The sequence below is a fragment of the Osmerus eperlanus genome, chromosome 17 (genome assembly GCF_963692335.1).
Source record: "Osmerus eperlanus chromosome 17, fOsmEpe2.1, whole genome shotgun sequence".
In the NCBI taxonomy this organism is placed as follows: domain Eukaryota; kingdom Metazoa; phylum Chordata; class Actinopteri; order Osmeriformes; family Osmeridae; genus Osmerus; species Osmerus eperlanus.
In genome coordinates, this window is record NC_085034.1 from 6,477,820 (window position 1) to 6,494,232 (window position 16,413).

Below are 16,413 nucleotides of genomic sequence, written 5' to 3' on the forward strand. Positions count from 1 at the left end.
TGTCTTGTTTCCATCTTGCATAGCAGCCATAGTGACCCACAATGTCTGCTGGCATTGCACCTTGTGTATGCGTGCACTCAAGACTTGAAGTATATCAGGCCTTGAAAACACTCATGCCTTTTGGGACTACGTCTCAGTGTATGACATTCTAGCAACCCAGCCAGTCACCACACGCACCCATTGTGGTGACTCCCAAATCAATGATCGACTTCTCTAGAGTTGGACGTGAGCAAGAGTAGCCACACAATCATTTAAAGCGGCAAAATCAATAGCCTTCCGGGGCCAGTTTTTGGTAATCCCTTTTATTAGCCGCATTAGCATAATGGTGGTAATTTTGTGGCGGTGTCAAAAACCAGAAAGACAGCTAGTACCTAATAGATTCACATCAGTCTAACATCTTCCAGCTGAAAAGATGGTTTAACATATTTGTCGACCTCAGTGTAATGCACCAAAAACTCTCTAGGTTAGGCAACAGGGGTGTCTTGTGTGTTTGGCATTCTCACATGATGCATCAAACTTATTCTCAGAGCTTCAAGTGGGTGTATTGAGCCATCTGATCTAAACATGTTTCTCAATCTGGATGAAAAGACAAACTGTTTTGGTGATATTAGCAAACTGCATGCATGTAAATGTATACAACAACATCCAGAGACCACAAAGCTGACTAGAAAAAACCCTCCAAAACTAATATTTTGCGTGCATGCATGTGTGCGGGTGTGTGCACAGTATGATTGAATGCATGTGTGTCTGTGTGTGCGTCAGACTAGCCCTGTGGAGGCAGGTCAGAGATCTCCACCAGGCTGGCTTCATTCTAAGGGAGTCCTGGTGTGAGAGAAGTAGGACAGTTCACAGTGGCTGCCTCTGACATTGAGCTCTATCTACAGATGTTCTGTGAACAAACTGATAATGTGCTGCTATTTGTGTGTACATGTGCATTTCCTGGACTAAAAACTGGAAATCAGTGTAGCAACTACATGATTATTGAGGATTGTGCACTCTCTTTACAAAACGTAGCCAACTATTGTTAAAGTACCTTTTTAATTCAGTGTCAGATAATTCCATGCCCGAATGAATTAATAATGGTTTCCCAAGGCATGTTTCCCTATTCTATAACATCTTAATTATATATTACCATAACGTTTGCCCTCAAAGCTTTATAGCCATCCTTCAAGGATGAATTATGAAGAATACAAAAACATTACAGGTGAATAAAATCATCTCTATTCAATTCAAACCAATTAAGCGGCATTTAAGCGGCATGTTTCCTAATTAGTTTTTCCTCTGCAAACAGGATCTAATTCTTCTTCTAGGGCTTTCTTCTCAATGCCCGCTGAATGGCCTGCTGGGAAATCCAGCAGATTTCTAGAAAATCAATATGCTCGCAGATTTTTCTGTTTTTCTGGTTCTCAGGTTAGGTTTAAATGGTTAAATGATGACATATAATTTCTTAAGACGATTTATTGTTCTAGAAAGTATAGTCTCATTTAGCAAATACATCTTTCAACAATGACCAAAGACCACAGTTAGAGAGGAGGCACTGTCCAGAAGAAAGAATATTTCTAAAAACTATTTAACATATAAATTGCCTATATAATGAGGAGGGTCGATATCAAAAAATTTAGATGACCCTTTAACAAGTTTTTTTCTTTCTTTCATTCCTCAGCCAATTCTCACTCATCTCCATTCATCTTTTATTTAGATTCTACCACCAAATGCCAGGAATAGTGTCCCAGCAAGCAGATCCATGGTCAGTTTTTCAAGTCCAAACCTAATACATCAGCAGAGAGTGCTCTAAACTGACCACACACAAGTCTCCATAAACAACACATGACTCAACAACACATCTTTACAAATATCTGTGCAGATCTGAGCCGTGACATACCCACACTGTCAGTTACTTCACTGAAACCAGGGCCTACCCTTGTACAGCAGCTACCCTAATAGATGCCAAGCTTGTCCCAGAAGTCACATATATGGTCCCTGGTGCCCACCTGAGCGTGTGACCGCACGGTGAAGTTCAGCTCCAGCCAGCTGCTGCTTCCTGTGTATCGCGGCCAGGCCGGGGGGCGCTGCTGTCTGCAGAAGCCCGTCTGCTCCACCCTCGACCCGGGGTCGCCTGTGTGGGCGAACGCCCCCCAGTAACACAGCATCCGATTGGCCAGGAGACGCTCGGGTGGCGACAGGGTGAAGTTGGCCACGGCGGCGGTGTTGAAGAGGAAGGGCAGCTCGGCGCCGTGGCAGACGTGGTCGTAGCAGAAGCTGAGGCCAGACCACACGCGGTGGTCCGACGCCACGTGGTCGAAGACGTACATCCACACGGAGCTGCCCGCCAGGCTGGCCGCACGGGCGGACTTACGGGAGGGGCAGAGAAACACGTAGTCTGTCACGATCTGGGAGGGAGGGACAGAGTAGGAGAGAGAGAGAGAGAGACAGAGTAGGAGAGAGAGAGAGAGAGGGAGGGAGGGACAGAGTAGGAGAGAGAGAGAGAGACAGAGGAAGAGAGAGAGAGGGAGAGAGGGAGGGACAGAGTAGGAGAGAGAGAGCGAGAGAAAGAGAGAGAGAGAGAGAGAGAGAGAGAGAGAGAGAGAGAGAGAGAGAGAGAGAGAGAGAGAGAGAGAGAGAGAGGGAGAGATAGAGGGAGAGATAGAGGGAGAGAGAGAATTAAAAGCTTTTTTTCCAGATTTATAAACTGTTTGTTCATTCAGCCTTAACAAAACAAACCGCCCCAAATGGTTTGCCTTCATTGTCTGAGATAAAAGGTTTATATACTGTAACAGCATGTATCCTTCTTGGCCAGAAAACACCACACAACTGGAGCAGGAACGCTTTCCATCCTACATGTTACCTGGAAACCACTATCTTTTAAGGGATACACAAAGGACGACTGCCTACACTCAACAACAAAAACCTCTCTCACCTGTGCACCTCTGTCTCTTCCCCCGACACATCACACATCAGTATGGGAGGTGGAAACAGATACTCATACTTTGACTCTGGCTATAATAAGACACACACACTTTGCCTTGAGATACAGGTTGGACCCTAGCAGCGGTGTCAAGTCATGATAAAGCTACAGCACAGACGAGTTCCTGTATTTGTGTTCTTCTCCTCTCACACCTCTCTCTCTCTCTCTCTCTCTCTCTCTCTCTCTCTCTCTCTCTCTCTCTCTCTCTCTCTCTCTCTCTCTCTCTCTCTCTCTCTCTCTCTCTCTCTCTCTCTCTCTCTCTCTCTCTCTCTCTCTCTCTCTCTCTCTCTCTCTCTCTCTCTCTCTCTCTCTCTCTCTCTCTCACTCACTCACTCACTCACTCACTCACTCACTCACTCACTCACTCACTCCCTTTATCTCTCTACTTCCCTCTCTCCCCCTCCCTCTGTCTGTCTCCTCACTCTCAGAGTGACATCTGACATTTGTTGTACACCCCACCCTCTCCAGAGGCCTGTCCTTTAGCGAGGGGTGAGTGTGCGGCACCCCCCCCCCAGCTCCTCAGTGAACCCTGTCTGGGCTGGGCTCCCTAGTCTAATAAGCCTGACTGTGGCCTGTGTAGATGAATGCTGAACAGACTTGGGAGCGTGTCACCTTATGGCCCAGCTCCTCACAGCTCTCTCATCTCTCACTTTACATTCTGAACATTGAGAGAGTTCGCCGTAGGCAGTGATATGATCTCTGTCTCTAAGTCTACGCTTGTGTGTGGGCTCAACACTTTACAAATCAAGCTACATTTTTCACCACTGACTCAAACAAGACTTCCATCGGTCGGCTTTGTACCTTGTAAATTATATAACGAGAAATATGATCAAAATATGACAGCAGTTGACATCATTTGATAGAAATGATCAAACGTAATGATAATAATGTAGAGATAAAACTAAACTCATGACTTGATATATCCTTGTCTATTAGCACTGGAATAATCAAATGATTCATATAAGACCAAGCAGTAGGCTGTTTGTTCCTTGCTCACTTATGGACCCAGCAAGGTACATTCAGGATGTATGACTGAGAACCATCATACATCCTCTGTCTATTGTAACCTATCGGTGGGACTCATTTCATGGGGCTCGAGTGAGTCACCATCCAAAAGAGACAATGTCATTCTCCTCCAGGTGAGCTTCTCACCTCACCCATACTAATGATGACTCAAGCAGATGGAGTCAAAAGTACTTCAGCCCCCTCTGTTGACGATTTGAGGAAGTGCGGGGTACTTTCAGAAGAAGGAAAATATACATATATGTATAATATGTTAAAAAACATTAGTAAAACAAATATTGAAGAGGAACTTTTATTCAAATAAAATAGATGACATATGCATCAACTTAAATAACGTCAAGTGACTTGAAACCTTTGAAGAATAACTTTAAACCTGATGAAGGAAAGCCAACAAGAAAAGGCTATACCACCACTCCAAATACTTCAGGTTTACTGGTACTGATTAAGGGAGGAGAGAGTGAGAGAGAGGAGAGAGAGGAGAGAGATCTGTTTTGGGAGTCCACTGGGTCTCATCTGAAGTGAGAGCAGATGGACAGCTGTGTCTCTGTCACGCTCTGAAGCCTCTCTCTCTCTCTCTCTCTCTCTCTCTCTCTCTCTCTCTCTCTCTCTCTCTCTCTCTCTCTCTCTCTCTCTCTCTCTCGTCTCTCTCTCATCTCTCTCTCGTCTCTCTCGTCTCTCTCTTATCTGTCTCTCTCGTCTCTCTCGTCTCTCTCTCTCGTCTCTCTCTCTCTCTCTCTCTCTCTCTCTCTCTCTCTCTCTCTCTCTCTCTCTCTCTCTCTCTCTCTCTCTCTCTCTCTCTCTCTCTCTCTCTCTCTCTCTCTCTCTCCTCTCTCTCTCTCTCTCTCTCTCTCTCTCTCTCTCTCTCTCTCTCTCTCTCTCTCTCTCTCTCTCTCGTATCTCTCGTCTCTCTCTTATCTCTCTCTCTCGTCTCTCTCTCTCTCGTCTCTCTCTCGTCTCTCTCTCTCGTCTCTCCTCCACAAGCTGCTCAGACTAGCTGGATCAATACTAAAGGCACATAACTGCTTCAGTTATCACTGCAGTACATGTGTGTTTGTGTGTTTGTGTGTGTGCGCTGCGCGTGTGTGTGAGAGAGTGAGACAGGGTGTGTGAGATTATTAGGTGTTTCATCTGATAAATGAGCACATAAAAGCGAGGTAGGCCTGCACAACAGATGGTCAACATGTACACACACGCACCCAAGTTTGTTTTACTATCGTAGTGAGGACAGACACTTCAATCACATTCTAAATCAAGCTAAATTATGTCGTAGTTTATTCAACTCCCTTTGTGGTTTGCCAATAATAGTCCCTTATAGTCCCTAGTCTTAGTTAATCAGGACCACGCATGCACACACACCCCTCACCTGTGACAGCATGTCCCTGCGGTCTGCGTTCTTATACATGGGGAGGTACTTGCGCAGGATTCTGAGAGCGTGCTGTTTGAAGATGGCAGTGGTGTACACAGTACACTCCACCGCAGACACCGGCTTGGTGAAGACTCCATAGACGAAGATCACCCCCTCCTCAGAGGTGGTCCCTGCACACACACACACACACACACACACACACACATACACATAATGAATTCCAAATGGAGACACATCTTTAATGTTTCATTCATTTAGCAGATGCTTTTTAGCAGACAGGTTACAAACTAAGCTCAAGGATGCTTCAACTTGCGTGCTAGTCATCCATATAATCCAGACCTCCACACAAGGTGTAGGCTTGTTTACATCCTATTGGGATTTCCCAGGCTATGAGCTCAGACAGTAGTCGTGCTGAGTGTGTGAAGTGTTGCTCACCTAGGAGTACTGGCTTCTCCTTGTGCCAGTGGCCCTTCTGGAAGGCTGTCACAGCCTGCTCTTTAATCAGCTCTCCATCGATGTAAGGGCCCCACGTCTCAAAGATCTCCAGGAACCGGAACGGATTCACCACTTTGAACCTGACAGGGGGATGGAGGTAGACGAGGGAGAGGAGGGTGGAGGGAGAGGAGGGTGGAGGGAGGAAGGGATGGAGGGATGGAGGGGAGGGAGGGGAGGGAGAGAAAGAGTAAGACAGAGGTTGAGATGAAGAGAAAACAAGAGAGCAATAAAGACAGCCAGTGAGAGAGTAAAAGAGAGAAAAACATAAAGCGACAGAAAGACAGAGAAAATATGAAAAATTTAAGTGAGGGTGAAACAGAGGTCAAGTGAGAGACAGTGTGCGGTGCAGCAGCCCTTTGGAGGTTTTGGTAAACAGGAAGGAGGATGAGAGCAGTTCTCCTACTGGACTTGATCTGAGCGGCGAGGACAGCCTGGGGACTGAGAGACAGCAGACACACGATGTCGCTCACAGTGCAGTTGGCCTGCTTGGCAAAGTCCTTGCCCAGTTTCAGGGCGTCGTGTCTGAAACGCAGCCAAACGAACACACATTTCACTCACCATGGAAATGCTGTTGGAGCTACGCACATCTAGTCCTTGATTATAATCTATGCACTTCATTTAATGTATGTATGTATTCATTTAGCAGTTAAATGTTCTAACCAATGAGCTATACCCTCCCCCCTATGATCAGCTTTATTTACTTTTATACACTACATACACTAGTGAATTTGGAAAAATGTATTAAATGCTAAATGATTAATGACTAAGATGTAATGACTGAGATGTGAATGTCCAGGGGTCCGTCCTCACCTGGTCTTGAGGGGGATGGAGAAGGGAAGGCTCTGGAACACGGCTTGTTTGAACAGCGGCTTGCTGCTCTGGATCATCAGGTGGAGGCTCACAGACTGGGCGCCTGCACTCTCCCCAAATATGGTCACCTGGTTCAGACACCATGGAAGACACGGTCATCATGCAGGCTAATAGATCACCACACACACCGTAGATGGGATTTTTTATAACCTCATTTACTATACTATGTGAGGGTGATGTTGAACTATAAGCACGTACACACAACCGACACTGACAGATATGATTTGAGGCGATGAGGCACTGAATTAATTCCAACAGCCAGTTTACATGTTCAGAACTTTTTCTTGGATGTTTTCTTGCCAGCACGACCCAGACCCTATGTGGTGTTTGTTTCTGTGTTCGTCTATGTGTGTGTGTGTGTCACTGTGTAGTGCGTGGCAGGATGTGTAGTGCGTATGTGTGTTTGTGTGTGTGTGGTGTGTGTCTCTGCAGCATATCCCTTCCACCCCAGACAGCCCCATCTCCACTCTTCAGACACATATCTGTGCACAGAGCCTCAGACAGCCTTTAATCCCCCCACCATAGTTTCTACACAAATAGTACACAGTCACAACTACACCACAGGATCCCGGTAGCAAAAAAACACCACTTCCATCACCGCCACCTAAACCACCTCCCCATAGACTCGCCCTGCTCCTGTCTGACTGTCTGTCTGTCTGTCTGTCTGTGTTAGACTCTAGCCAAGGCCTTACTTCAGAGACAAAATCCATGGAAACCCCCAAAAAATGCTGCATTATCCAAAAGTGCCATTACTGAACTACATTATCACGCTGAATTCTATGGAATTGTGGACTGTGATGTATTATGGAAAAAACCCTGGAATTCGTAAGTGATACAGTAGGTGTTCAGGCTCATGAGAATACACATCGCTCATGTATAGTTTCTATTTACCGATCACCTCTGCTTGCTTTTGTATACGTGTTATTTATTTGCTTGCGTGCTTGCCTTGCTAGGGTCCCCTCCAAACAGAGCAATGTTCCTCTGTACCCAGAGCAGAGCAGCCTGCTGGTCCAGAATCCCATAATTCCCTGATGCAGACGTCTTGGGATCTTTTCCAGAGACGAGGAAACCAAAAGCACCTGGGAGAAAAAAGCCACATCCATGAATGTTAATCCTGACCAGTATATTAACTTTACTTTACCCCCCCCCCCCCCTCCACTGTAATGAATTGCACGAGATGTCCACAAAAGTCCATTTGTACACGGCACAGTCTCTCTCACGACCCTCTGTCAATGACCCTAACTCGATTAAAGACAACCAGAAGCCTCAAAGCAGCTACCCAGCCTTACCCAGCCTGTACTCCAGGCTCACCACCACCGAGTGGGTGAAGTTGCTGATGAACCTGCCATCGTACAGTGGCTTGGAAGCGGAGCCGGCGATGAAGTCTCCCCCGTGGATCCACACTAACACAGGCAGGGGCTTCAGCAGAGGAGAGCTGAAGTTCACATCCAGAGGAATGAAGATGTTGAGATAGAGGCAGTCCTCACTGACCTAAGGAACCAGTGAAGCCTCTGGTCAAATACGTGATATCAGAACATACTAAAGTCCATCATGGTGGTACTGCATCCACCCCACCCCCCCTACCACCAAAAAAAGTATTTATGATGTCCTCAAAATCTTCAAACATGTCACAGTACATCTACCTGACACATTGGAGATGGAGAGAAACCATTTTTCTAACACCACCACAAAATACACTTCACATATCACAACCCATTTTTTCCGACATTACAAACTGAAAATCACATGATAAAGAGGGTCAATCTCCCATACCTTCTGAGGACACTCGTCAGAAATGGGACCACTGCAGCCTTGCATGCAGGCGTCCCTGGGGAAGGTGGCGTCAAGGACGCCCGGCCAGGGGGTCACAGCTCTGGGAGATTTCCACCGGTATGCTCCCACCGGAGGGTCCGCGTAGGGGATCCCATAGAACACGTGACACTTGTCCACCGTCAGCCCCTTGATCACTCCGTCCTTGGTCAACACTATAGGGCCGTAATCAGGGATTCCTGCATTGTGAGGGTTTGGCCGGAGGGAAAGAGGCTCCGCTGGATCTTCAAAGTCTTCGAGGGAGTTTCCTTTGAACGGCAGGTCTCGGTCGATGACAAGAGGCTCGTCTCTCACGAGCAGTCCAGAGTAAATGCTTCTCAGGAAGTTGAACAGGTCAATCTCGTTCTCGTGCACGGCCTCTCCAGTCCTCAGCGCCAGACTAAGAACACAGAACAGCAAAAAATACTGACAGCTCTCCATCTTCGGACTAGAAACTAAGACATTTGTTTGACTGAGGTACTACGGCTCATTTCATTCTTGACTTGAATAGTATATCATCACCACGCCTGTGCCAAGAGTCTCCTTCAGTCTGTTCTGTGTTTGTTCTTGTGACATCAATTTGGCCAACTGGAAAACCAGGAGCAGTAGTTAGACAAAACCACCCTTGTCACAGCTTGTGGGTCTGGACCCATGACAGTGATGTAGAGAGTGGGCTGGACCGTGTGATGCAGGTCCGGTAATTGGAGACAAGCGGTCTTTCACTTATCTAATGGGATAATACAGATCCCCATGATGTGAAGCTCATTCTTGGAAAGGCACTCAAGTCTTATATCTATGACTGCAGTTTTGGACAATACTTCATTGTATGGCTGGGCGGTGAGAGAATGGGTTTCTGAATCTAGGCAACATTTTGAAGAAAGAATTGTCAAAGTCTATTGTTTTATGTAATACGAACATAAACCTGTAATGAAAACGTTAATGTGAGATGTCACTAAAATTACACGAACCGTATGGTAACAAATGCTCATCTGCACACCTGCTACTGATGCCTCTCGTTAATCGACAATGACGTCAGGTAGTTCGTGGATTTAACACCCTTTGATCAAGCGTAGTTCGAGCAAAATAACACTGTCAAACATGTAAATATGTTTGTTTTTCTCATTCCCTAAGTCGTTAAACCCTTAACTGTTTTACGTGTAACTTGACTAATCGTTACAAACGTTTGCAGGAGCTACTTTACGTGTCCAATTATCTTATTCGTTCTTGTACCCCAGACGATATCACTCGGTAAGTATTCAAGTCGAGAGATTCACGTCAGTATTCAAGCACCTTTTCATTCTTTCCTCACCCTAGTTGCAACGTGAGTTTGGCAGAAAAGAAATCTCCTCATGGATAATGCAATACCAATTCGCCGCGTCTTGTCCTTTTTCAGTAACATGCAAAGGTTTTACACTCTCCATGTGCTGGACAATTAGGAACATCAGCTTGTTTGACAGGTGACTGAACACTGTTTTCTTTACTTAAGTTCTGTTGCACCATGTTAAATACAGTTATGTCTACCCATAGATCAGATAATATATGGTTGAACACCAACAAAATCCAATCAATGTGGAAAAAGGACAAATTCACATCATTGACAGTTTCCCCATCTTTGAACCACACTGTAACCCTTGAGTATGGAGACGATGTCTGGAAATGGACATTTTCAGTCTTGCCGTGTGAGTATGCCTGCGTCTCCCTTTATCAGAAAGAAAGAGTAATTTAAAGGAGAAATGTTCTTATCCGTGTGCCCAAATGTGAGCACAAGGACTGCTTTTCTTTCACCTTCTCAGGTACTAGCAACATTGTAGTCAGAGGTCAACTTAAGCCTGAGCTGCAGCCCTCCAAAACCACCCTGGTGGGTATGTCAGCGACACCATCTCTCAGTTGTACACACATGCATATCTCTCATCACATGGACGCACCTGTTCATCAGATCTCACTGCTGAACTGAGAACTAAATGATCAATTGTATTCTTCTGTAAAGAACCATTATTAATGGTCTGGAATCCAACATTTCATCGCCAGTAACTGTGTTAATGTGCATATGACAACGTGAACCACTGTCCATGTGAACAAATATCAAACAAGCATCTCTTCCTCCCAAGTAGGAAGCCATGCAGTTGTTGTCCGACGATGAGGTTTTTCCATGTGAGGCAGGCACTCGGTATCTCTATCAGGATGAAAACCTCATCATCGCTCTGGGTACGTTTTATATGACAAAACAGGTCATTATGATTGAATGAAAGATACATAAATGTGTGTGTTGTGACAGGGTGCGATAGAGAAAAGTAGATGAGACAGAGGCCACAGAAACAAGAAAACGAGACTTAGAAGAGCGAAGAGAAACAACCTCTTCAGAACATCTAAGCTAAGCTGCACCTAGATTCCTCTGTTTTGGATTCCTTTCTGCTCACGCCCCCTTTGTCTCCCCTCCAGGCCAAACCCCACGGTACCCTCTCAAAATGGAGCCCAGGAGTGCCTCAATGTTACTGATATCCTGGCAGAGGGTGTCCTCTGCCTCCCCTGCCAGCCGAGTGTCTCTCTACCACCCTGATACGAAGGCCTACGTTCTTCTGACTTCAGACACTACCCACTCCAACTACTACCGCTTCACTGGCCTGGATTCCTGCAGCCCCTACGCTGCCTGTGTAGAGAGGGAAGACACTCACACTCTCACCTGCCTCTATGACAACACAGGTAGGGCTTACAAACAGGCGCCAGCCTAAACATATGAAGGTCACTGCATTTGTAAGGATTGATGTGTTTGGTTATGTTGTTTGCTTCATTTTGAATTATTATCTTTTGGGGTGATAGGCCCGGATATGCCTAGAAACTTCCAGGTGGTATCATGGAACGTCACCAGCATCACGGTGGCTTGGGACTGTCCGGACAACAACAAGTTCTCCCTCTTTCTTGTCACGGCCTTCTACCTCAACGGAAGCGACTACATCCTTGAGGAGAGGTACTTCAGGCACACTCTGAAGAGCTTTGTGTTTACCCTGCTGGACCTGCAGCCCTGCAGCAGGGTGAAGTTTGGTCTGCAGACCGTGTGCGAGTTTGACACGGGGTCTCACTCCAGCAGGATGGTCCTTATCGATGGGAACACTGGTGAGAAAAAAGCTTTGTCATTTGTCAGATAATCATTTCGATATTTTTGTGTTTTTATCTCCCAGGAGGAAGTTTCCTATTCAGCAGGAGGTCTCCTCCATTTGTTTGTTCTCTTGAAAGTTTTAAGGGAGTTGTTCCATATGAGGGCATGCGCGAATCCCTCTGTGACATTGCTCGTAATTTATTTTGTATCCCCTTGTCCATCCTCCAGTCCACTCAGACATCCATAACCTGCATCAATCCTCCTCTGGGCCTGGCAGCTACACCCTGACCTGGGAGGTGAAGAACATTTCAACAATCTCTGCATTCAGAGTGTACCACCAGGGGGCGCTCCACGCCTCCACCCTGCTTACCACACACACAGTGGACGGCCTGGAGCCCTGCCAGTACTACCTCACCAGGGTGGAGGCCATGTGTGGGGACAGCATGGTCATGAGCTGGAGGAGCATAACTGTATGCTCGGGTACTGGAGGACAACCTTTCATGTTTGGGTGATTGAGATGTTGTTCACTGAAAGTACAGCAGATCATCTTACAGAGCTTGGATTTGTTTGAGTGTTTTGTGTGTGTGTACATGGGTGTGTCCTTCCTCCCACAGGAACTCGAGGTGTGTCGGATCTGAAGTATCACTCTGAAAACTCCACGGCTCTGTGGACGGCCGATGCCGGCGGCGAGGCAGTATTCCAGTACCAGCTGTCGTACACAAACAGCTCCATCATCCAGAAGGGGTCTCTGACGGAGACCATGCTCCCCCTCCCGGGGCTGATCGAGGGGGCCCGCTATGTCCTGGACGTGTGGGAAGAGTGCAACGGGGAGATGAGTGCCAACCAAGCACTGCTGGTCTTCAATGGGATCAACGTGCCCCTCAGACCCCTAGATCTGGACTTTGGTTGGTTTTGTGTGCTGTGAAGATGTTTGTAAAGCTGTCAGGGAATGATTTATTATTCACCTGTGTTTACTGATGAGTGGGATTTAGTCCACGTCACATCGCTGAAAATCACTTTATTAGTTATTTAAAATGCGTTCAGTAGACCTCATTTTGTGACCTGCAGTTAAATGCTGTAACACAGAGCTACCCCCCCAGGGTTAGAGCTGGATGACCCCAGCCCAGTCCTGGTTCTGGTGGTGCCCTGGCTACTGCCAGAGCCCCTGCATAGCCCCACATCTGAGCCCAGGGCCACACTGCAGCACATCATTGAAAAAAAAGTGAGTAATGTTTCAGTTTTTCTGTACTTATTCATGTTTTAGGTATTTTTAGCTTCGACCTGAAACCTCTCACAAAAGGTATGTTTGTCTCTAGACTGAGGGCATCTGAGTCGGAGACGTATCCAGTAGTGTACTTGCCCACAGGTGCACACACAGAAATGCTTACTAATATGAAAAGATTTGAAAACACTTATGGAACTTGTGGAGATATGATTCTCAACATCCAATCTAGTCATATTTCACTCATTCTATGTCAAGGAGACAAGAGAATGGCTGTTTGGGGTACAGGAAATTGACTAAATTCAACCTTATCTTTTTGTTGTCAGTTGGAAGAGCTGCTGAAAGACTTCCCACAGAAAGCCAGGGTACAGTTGGATGGCTTCAGAAATGCGGGCCAGTCAAATACAAACATCCTTTTTAGTGTGTTTGATGCCTTGATAACAGACACGGACGTGCCACTGCTAGTAGGAGACCTGCTGGACCATGTCCAGTCCCTCCAGGTGCCCAGTGTATCTGTCAACAATGGCATCATTTACTGGGACGGTGAGAAGGATCCCCTCACCTGCGTTCAATATACATGAAAATTATTTGAAAACATCATCGAACTGATTCACCTTTCTAAAGTTTTGTTATCTCTTCACAAAATAGTTAGTTTAAAAAACTTACTTAGCTACTATATTCTGTACCTGGTTCCATTTCCTAGACCCAGATGAGTGCTCCACCCCTGATCTGATCAGGTGTCCCTCCCACTCTCTCTGTATCAACACCCTGGACTCCTATACCTGTGTCTGTCACCCTGGTTACTATGATGTCCGCTCACCCCTGACCCCCCTCGTGGACCTAGCGTCTGGTCCCGTCTGTTACGGTATGTCGGTCCACCCCCTCACACCTCCAAAAGTCAAGTACAAAGTTGCTAGAGTCAAACCCGTAACCATGCATTCTAAGTCCATCAACAACACAGCTTGGCCACAACCCTCTCAACATTCCCCCCCCACCCCGCTTCCCAGTATATCAGTTGTCAAGTATATCTCTGCTATCATTATCGGAACATAATTTGTCGACTATCCCACTGCTATCATTATCACAACGTATCAAGGGCTTGACGATTGGTAGAATAATTGAAAGGTGTGTTTGTGTGAGAGAGAGAGAGAGAGAGAGAGTGTCACTGCTCTTCCCACGTCTTCTCCGTACAAACAGAGCACGGAACGTTCACCCAGTGCCTGCACAGACGGATGGCGGGAGGCGTCTCCAAAGCCTTTCTGACTGCTTACCTGGGCGGCGACGTGACGGTCCTCCTGAACGACGGCCGCTGCGCCGTGAACGAGAGCGAGACGCTGTACCACTTCAGCTCCTCAAATAAAGCGCCCCAGTGTGGTACCGAGAGGCTGGTGAGTGGTCCGCCAGTAGATGGAGGACGTCATGTAGGAACAAACACAGGCGATCCCTCGGATGGTCAGATTCTAGTCATGTGCAGGGCATCGTCATGAACGCATTCCTAGACAGGCAGGCGGTATGCCAAGGAAATCTGTAATGGAATTACGCTTTTGTACACGGCACTTTCTGTAATCTGACGTAATGGGATTGTGTGTGGTGTGTTCCGCCTCTAGGTGAACATGACACACATCGAGTTCCAGAACTCTCTGACTGTCACCTTGAACAGCCAGATGACCATCACACGCAGGGATCTGAAGGTTATCTGGAAGTGTGTGTACCCACGAACCTACATCCTCAATGTGCGGATTAACGTGGATCAAGATAGGTGACAAATGAAACATTTTGTGTGTCCTTGAAGTAAACATCTACGTGTTCTGTACTAAAACACATTGTATAGCTCACCAGTGTCATGGCGTTGCTTGACGGTATTCCTCCCTCACTTGCCCTCTCCTGGGATCAATCCAGGGTCCTCTGACTAACGCATTCCACAACCATGTTTCATAGTCCCCACTTTAGCTAGCTACCATCCCTGAAAAGCTTGCCGTTTTAGTGGGTGTGATTTATACCAAGGACAAGTTGAACTAATTCTACTCATATTTCGTTCAGTCTGCTTTGCTCTCAGTTAAAAAGCCTCCATTTACATCGAAACCTCCTGTCCGTTCGCAATCTCCAGGGTGTCCTCCCACTCTGTGGTCGTCTTCAACTCGTCCCACAGTCTGTTCCTGACCATGAGCTTGTACAGCGACCTCTCCTACAGCCACGGAGAGCCCATCTCCATCACCCAGGCCGACGCGCTGTTCTTCGAGGTGGCCCTGCAGACGGCGCACACCTTCACCCCCGAGGTGCTCCTGAAGGTCTTGACCTGCTGGGCCACGGAGAGCCCCGCACCCAACAACACGGTCGGTGGCATCTTCCTCCTGGAGGGGTGAGTTTCCTCGGTGGGAGGGTGGAATGGGGGCGGGGGGTGCAGTCTTAATAGTTTTCAGTGCGTTCATACTCTTTCTACTTTGTCGTCTGAACCGATTTGCACGTTACATGGTTAGGTGACAAAAGACCCAGACACACACAGCCACTACATTGTGTAACTGTTTACTCTCTCTCTTCAACTCCTCATTTTGAATTGCATGGAACTGAACAATGCAATCCTATTCCCCCAATCAGATGCCCTGTGGACAGTACGTTCCACTGGCTGTCGCTGAACGGAGTGGCACAGAGGAGCAGGTTTTCTCTCCAGATGTTCACCATGCCTCGGGGCCTGCCCATCTACTTCCACTGTCTGGCCCACATATGCAGACACGATGAGGACTGCACCACTGTAAACCAATTCACTTTAGTTTTTGCTGGCTTGTCAACAACATGTTTCTTATACTTATAAGATGTAATACGTGTTTCACAGTTGAGCTTCTTTTAGTGTTCAATTCTTGAGTTCCTTCTGGATTGAATAACTGAATCATGCATTCCAGTTCTTTGACTATTGATGAGCATTTATGGACTATTTGCTTATTGATTTGTGCTTATTGACAATGTTTATTGATTTCTCTAATCCCATGTTTATATTTTAAAGAATTGTACCGCTCCACGACTTTCTAAGAGGTCAGTGTCCCAGAGGAATGTGAACACCAGACAGGTGGCAGTGGTGTCAGCTGGCCCTCTGGTGGTCAGCCTGAAAGCAAAGCCAGACACCAAACCCTCTGACTGTGAGTAGATGTGCTGGGATCATGGCTGTGGAGATAAATGGGCCTACCTCCCTGCCTATGTCTTTTTAAATTTTGATTTTGTGTTTCTTTCATTCAGGGGATGAAATGGGGACACTGATCTCCGTTGTTGGTGGGACTGTAGGCCTCTTTCTGTTGGCTGTGCTTGGAGCCATTGCATCCAAAGCCATAATGAAGTATTATAAGAGACCAAGGCTTCAATGAATATATGAACGAATGTAGTAAATCACACCTCCATTATGGTTCTAGTGAGCTGCATTTGTTATGACCATATATAATTTTCAGTGTTACTGCAATGTACATAATACAGTTATGTATTGCTCCAGTGATATATCACATTGCTAAATAAAATTTAAAAAAAGATCACGTTAATTTATTTAATTAATCGTGACAGAATATAATATATAATTGTCACAAAAC

At 46.4% G+C, this 16,413-nt stretch overlaps 2 protein-coding genes across 3 annotated transcripts; one reads left to right on the forward strand and one right to left on the reverse strand.

Moving 5' to 3' along the window:
• Positions 1-1,136: 1,136 nt before the first annotated feature.
• Positions 1,137-9,038, reverse strand: LOC134037858 (cAMP-regulated D2 protein). The gene is made up of 8 exons (XM_062483410.1): positions 8,493-9,038; positions 8,009-8,210; positions 7,665-7,798; positions 6,660-6,787; positions 6,249-6,371; positions 5,790-5,926; positions 5,352-5,524; positions 1,137-2,390 (listed from the first exon to the last, which is right to left on the reverse strand). The coding sequence occupies exons 1-8, from the start codon at positions 8,967-8,969 to the stop codon at positions 1,938-1,940; spliced, it is 1,827 nt and encodes a 608-aa protein (XP_062339394.1). The 5' UTR covers positions 8,970-9,038; the 3' UTR covers positions 1,137-1,937.
• Positions 9,039-9,395: 357 nt separating this feature from the next.
• LOC134037857 (uncharacterized) lies at positions 9,396-16,347 on the forward strand. Of its 2 annotated transcripts, XM_062483408.1 has the most exons (19): positions 9,396-9,628; positions 9,718-9,776; positions 9,922-9,985; positions 10,056-10,207; positions 10,322-10,386; positions 10,640-10,733; positions 10,968-11,228; positions 11,346-11,639; positions 11,851-12,102; positions 12,237-12,527; positions 12,723-12,844; positions 13,171-13,387; positions 13,548-13,709; positions 14,042-14,232; positions 14,452-14,603; positions 14,952-15,203; positions 15,440-15,593; positions 15,843-15,975; positions 16,073-16,347. In XM_062483408.1, coding segments are annotated over exons 1-19 (3,042 nt in total). In that variant the 5' UTR covers positions 9,396-9,626; the 3' UTR covers positions 16,198-16,347. The 2 variants fall into 2 exon arrangements, with proteins under 2 accessions (XP_062339392.1, XP_062339393.1); XM_062483409.1 differs by lacking the exon at positions 9,396-9,628 and having other exon boundaries at positions 10,061-10,207.
• Positions 16,348-16,413: the final 66 nt, after the last annotated feature.

Excerpts from the sequence above, each read along its gene's own strand:
- LOC134037857 (XM_062483408.1), top strand. Across the intron at positions 10,208-10,321 it reads GACATTTTCAGTCTTGCCGT|GTACTAGCAACATTGTAGTC; the intron begins GTGAGTATGCCT and ends TCACCTTCTCAG. Across the intron at positions 15,594-15,842 it reads ACGATGAGGACTGCACCACT|AATTGTACCGCTCCACGACT; the intron begins GTAAACCAATTC and ends TATATTTTAAAG.
- LOC134037858 (XM_062483410.1), bottom strand. The coding sequence starts at position 8,969 with ATGGAGAGCTGTCAGTATTTTTTGCTGTTCTGTGTTCTTAGTCTGGCG. Across the intron at positions 8,211-8,492 it reads CTGACGAGTGTCCTCAGAAG|GTCAGTGAGGACTGCCTCTA; the intron begins GTATGGGAGATT and ends CTGGTTCCTTAG. Across the intron at positions 2,391-5,351 it reads GCAGGGACATGCTGTCACAG|ATCGTGACAGACTACGTGTT; the intron begins GTGAGGGGTGTG and ends CCTCCCTCCCAG.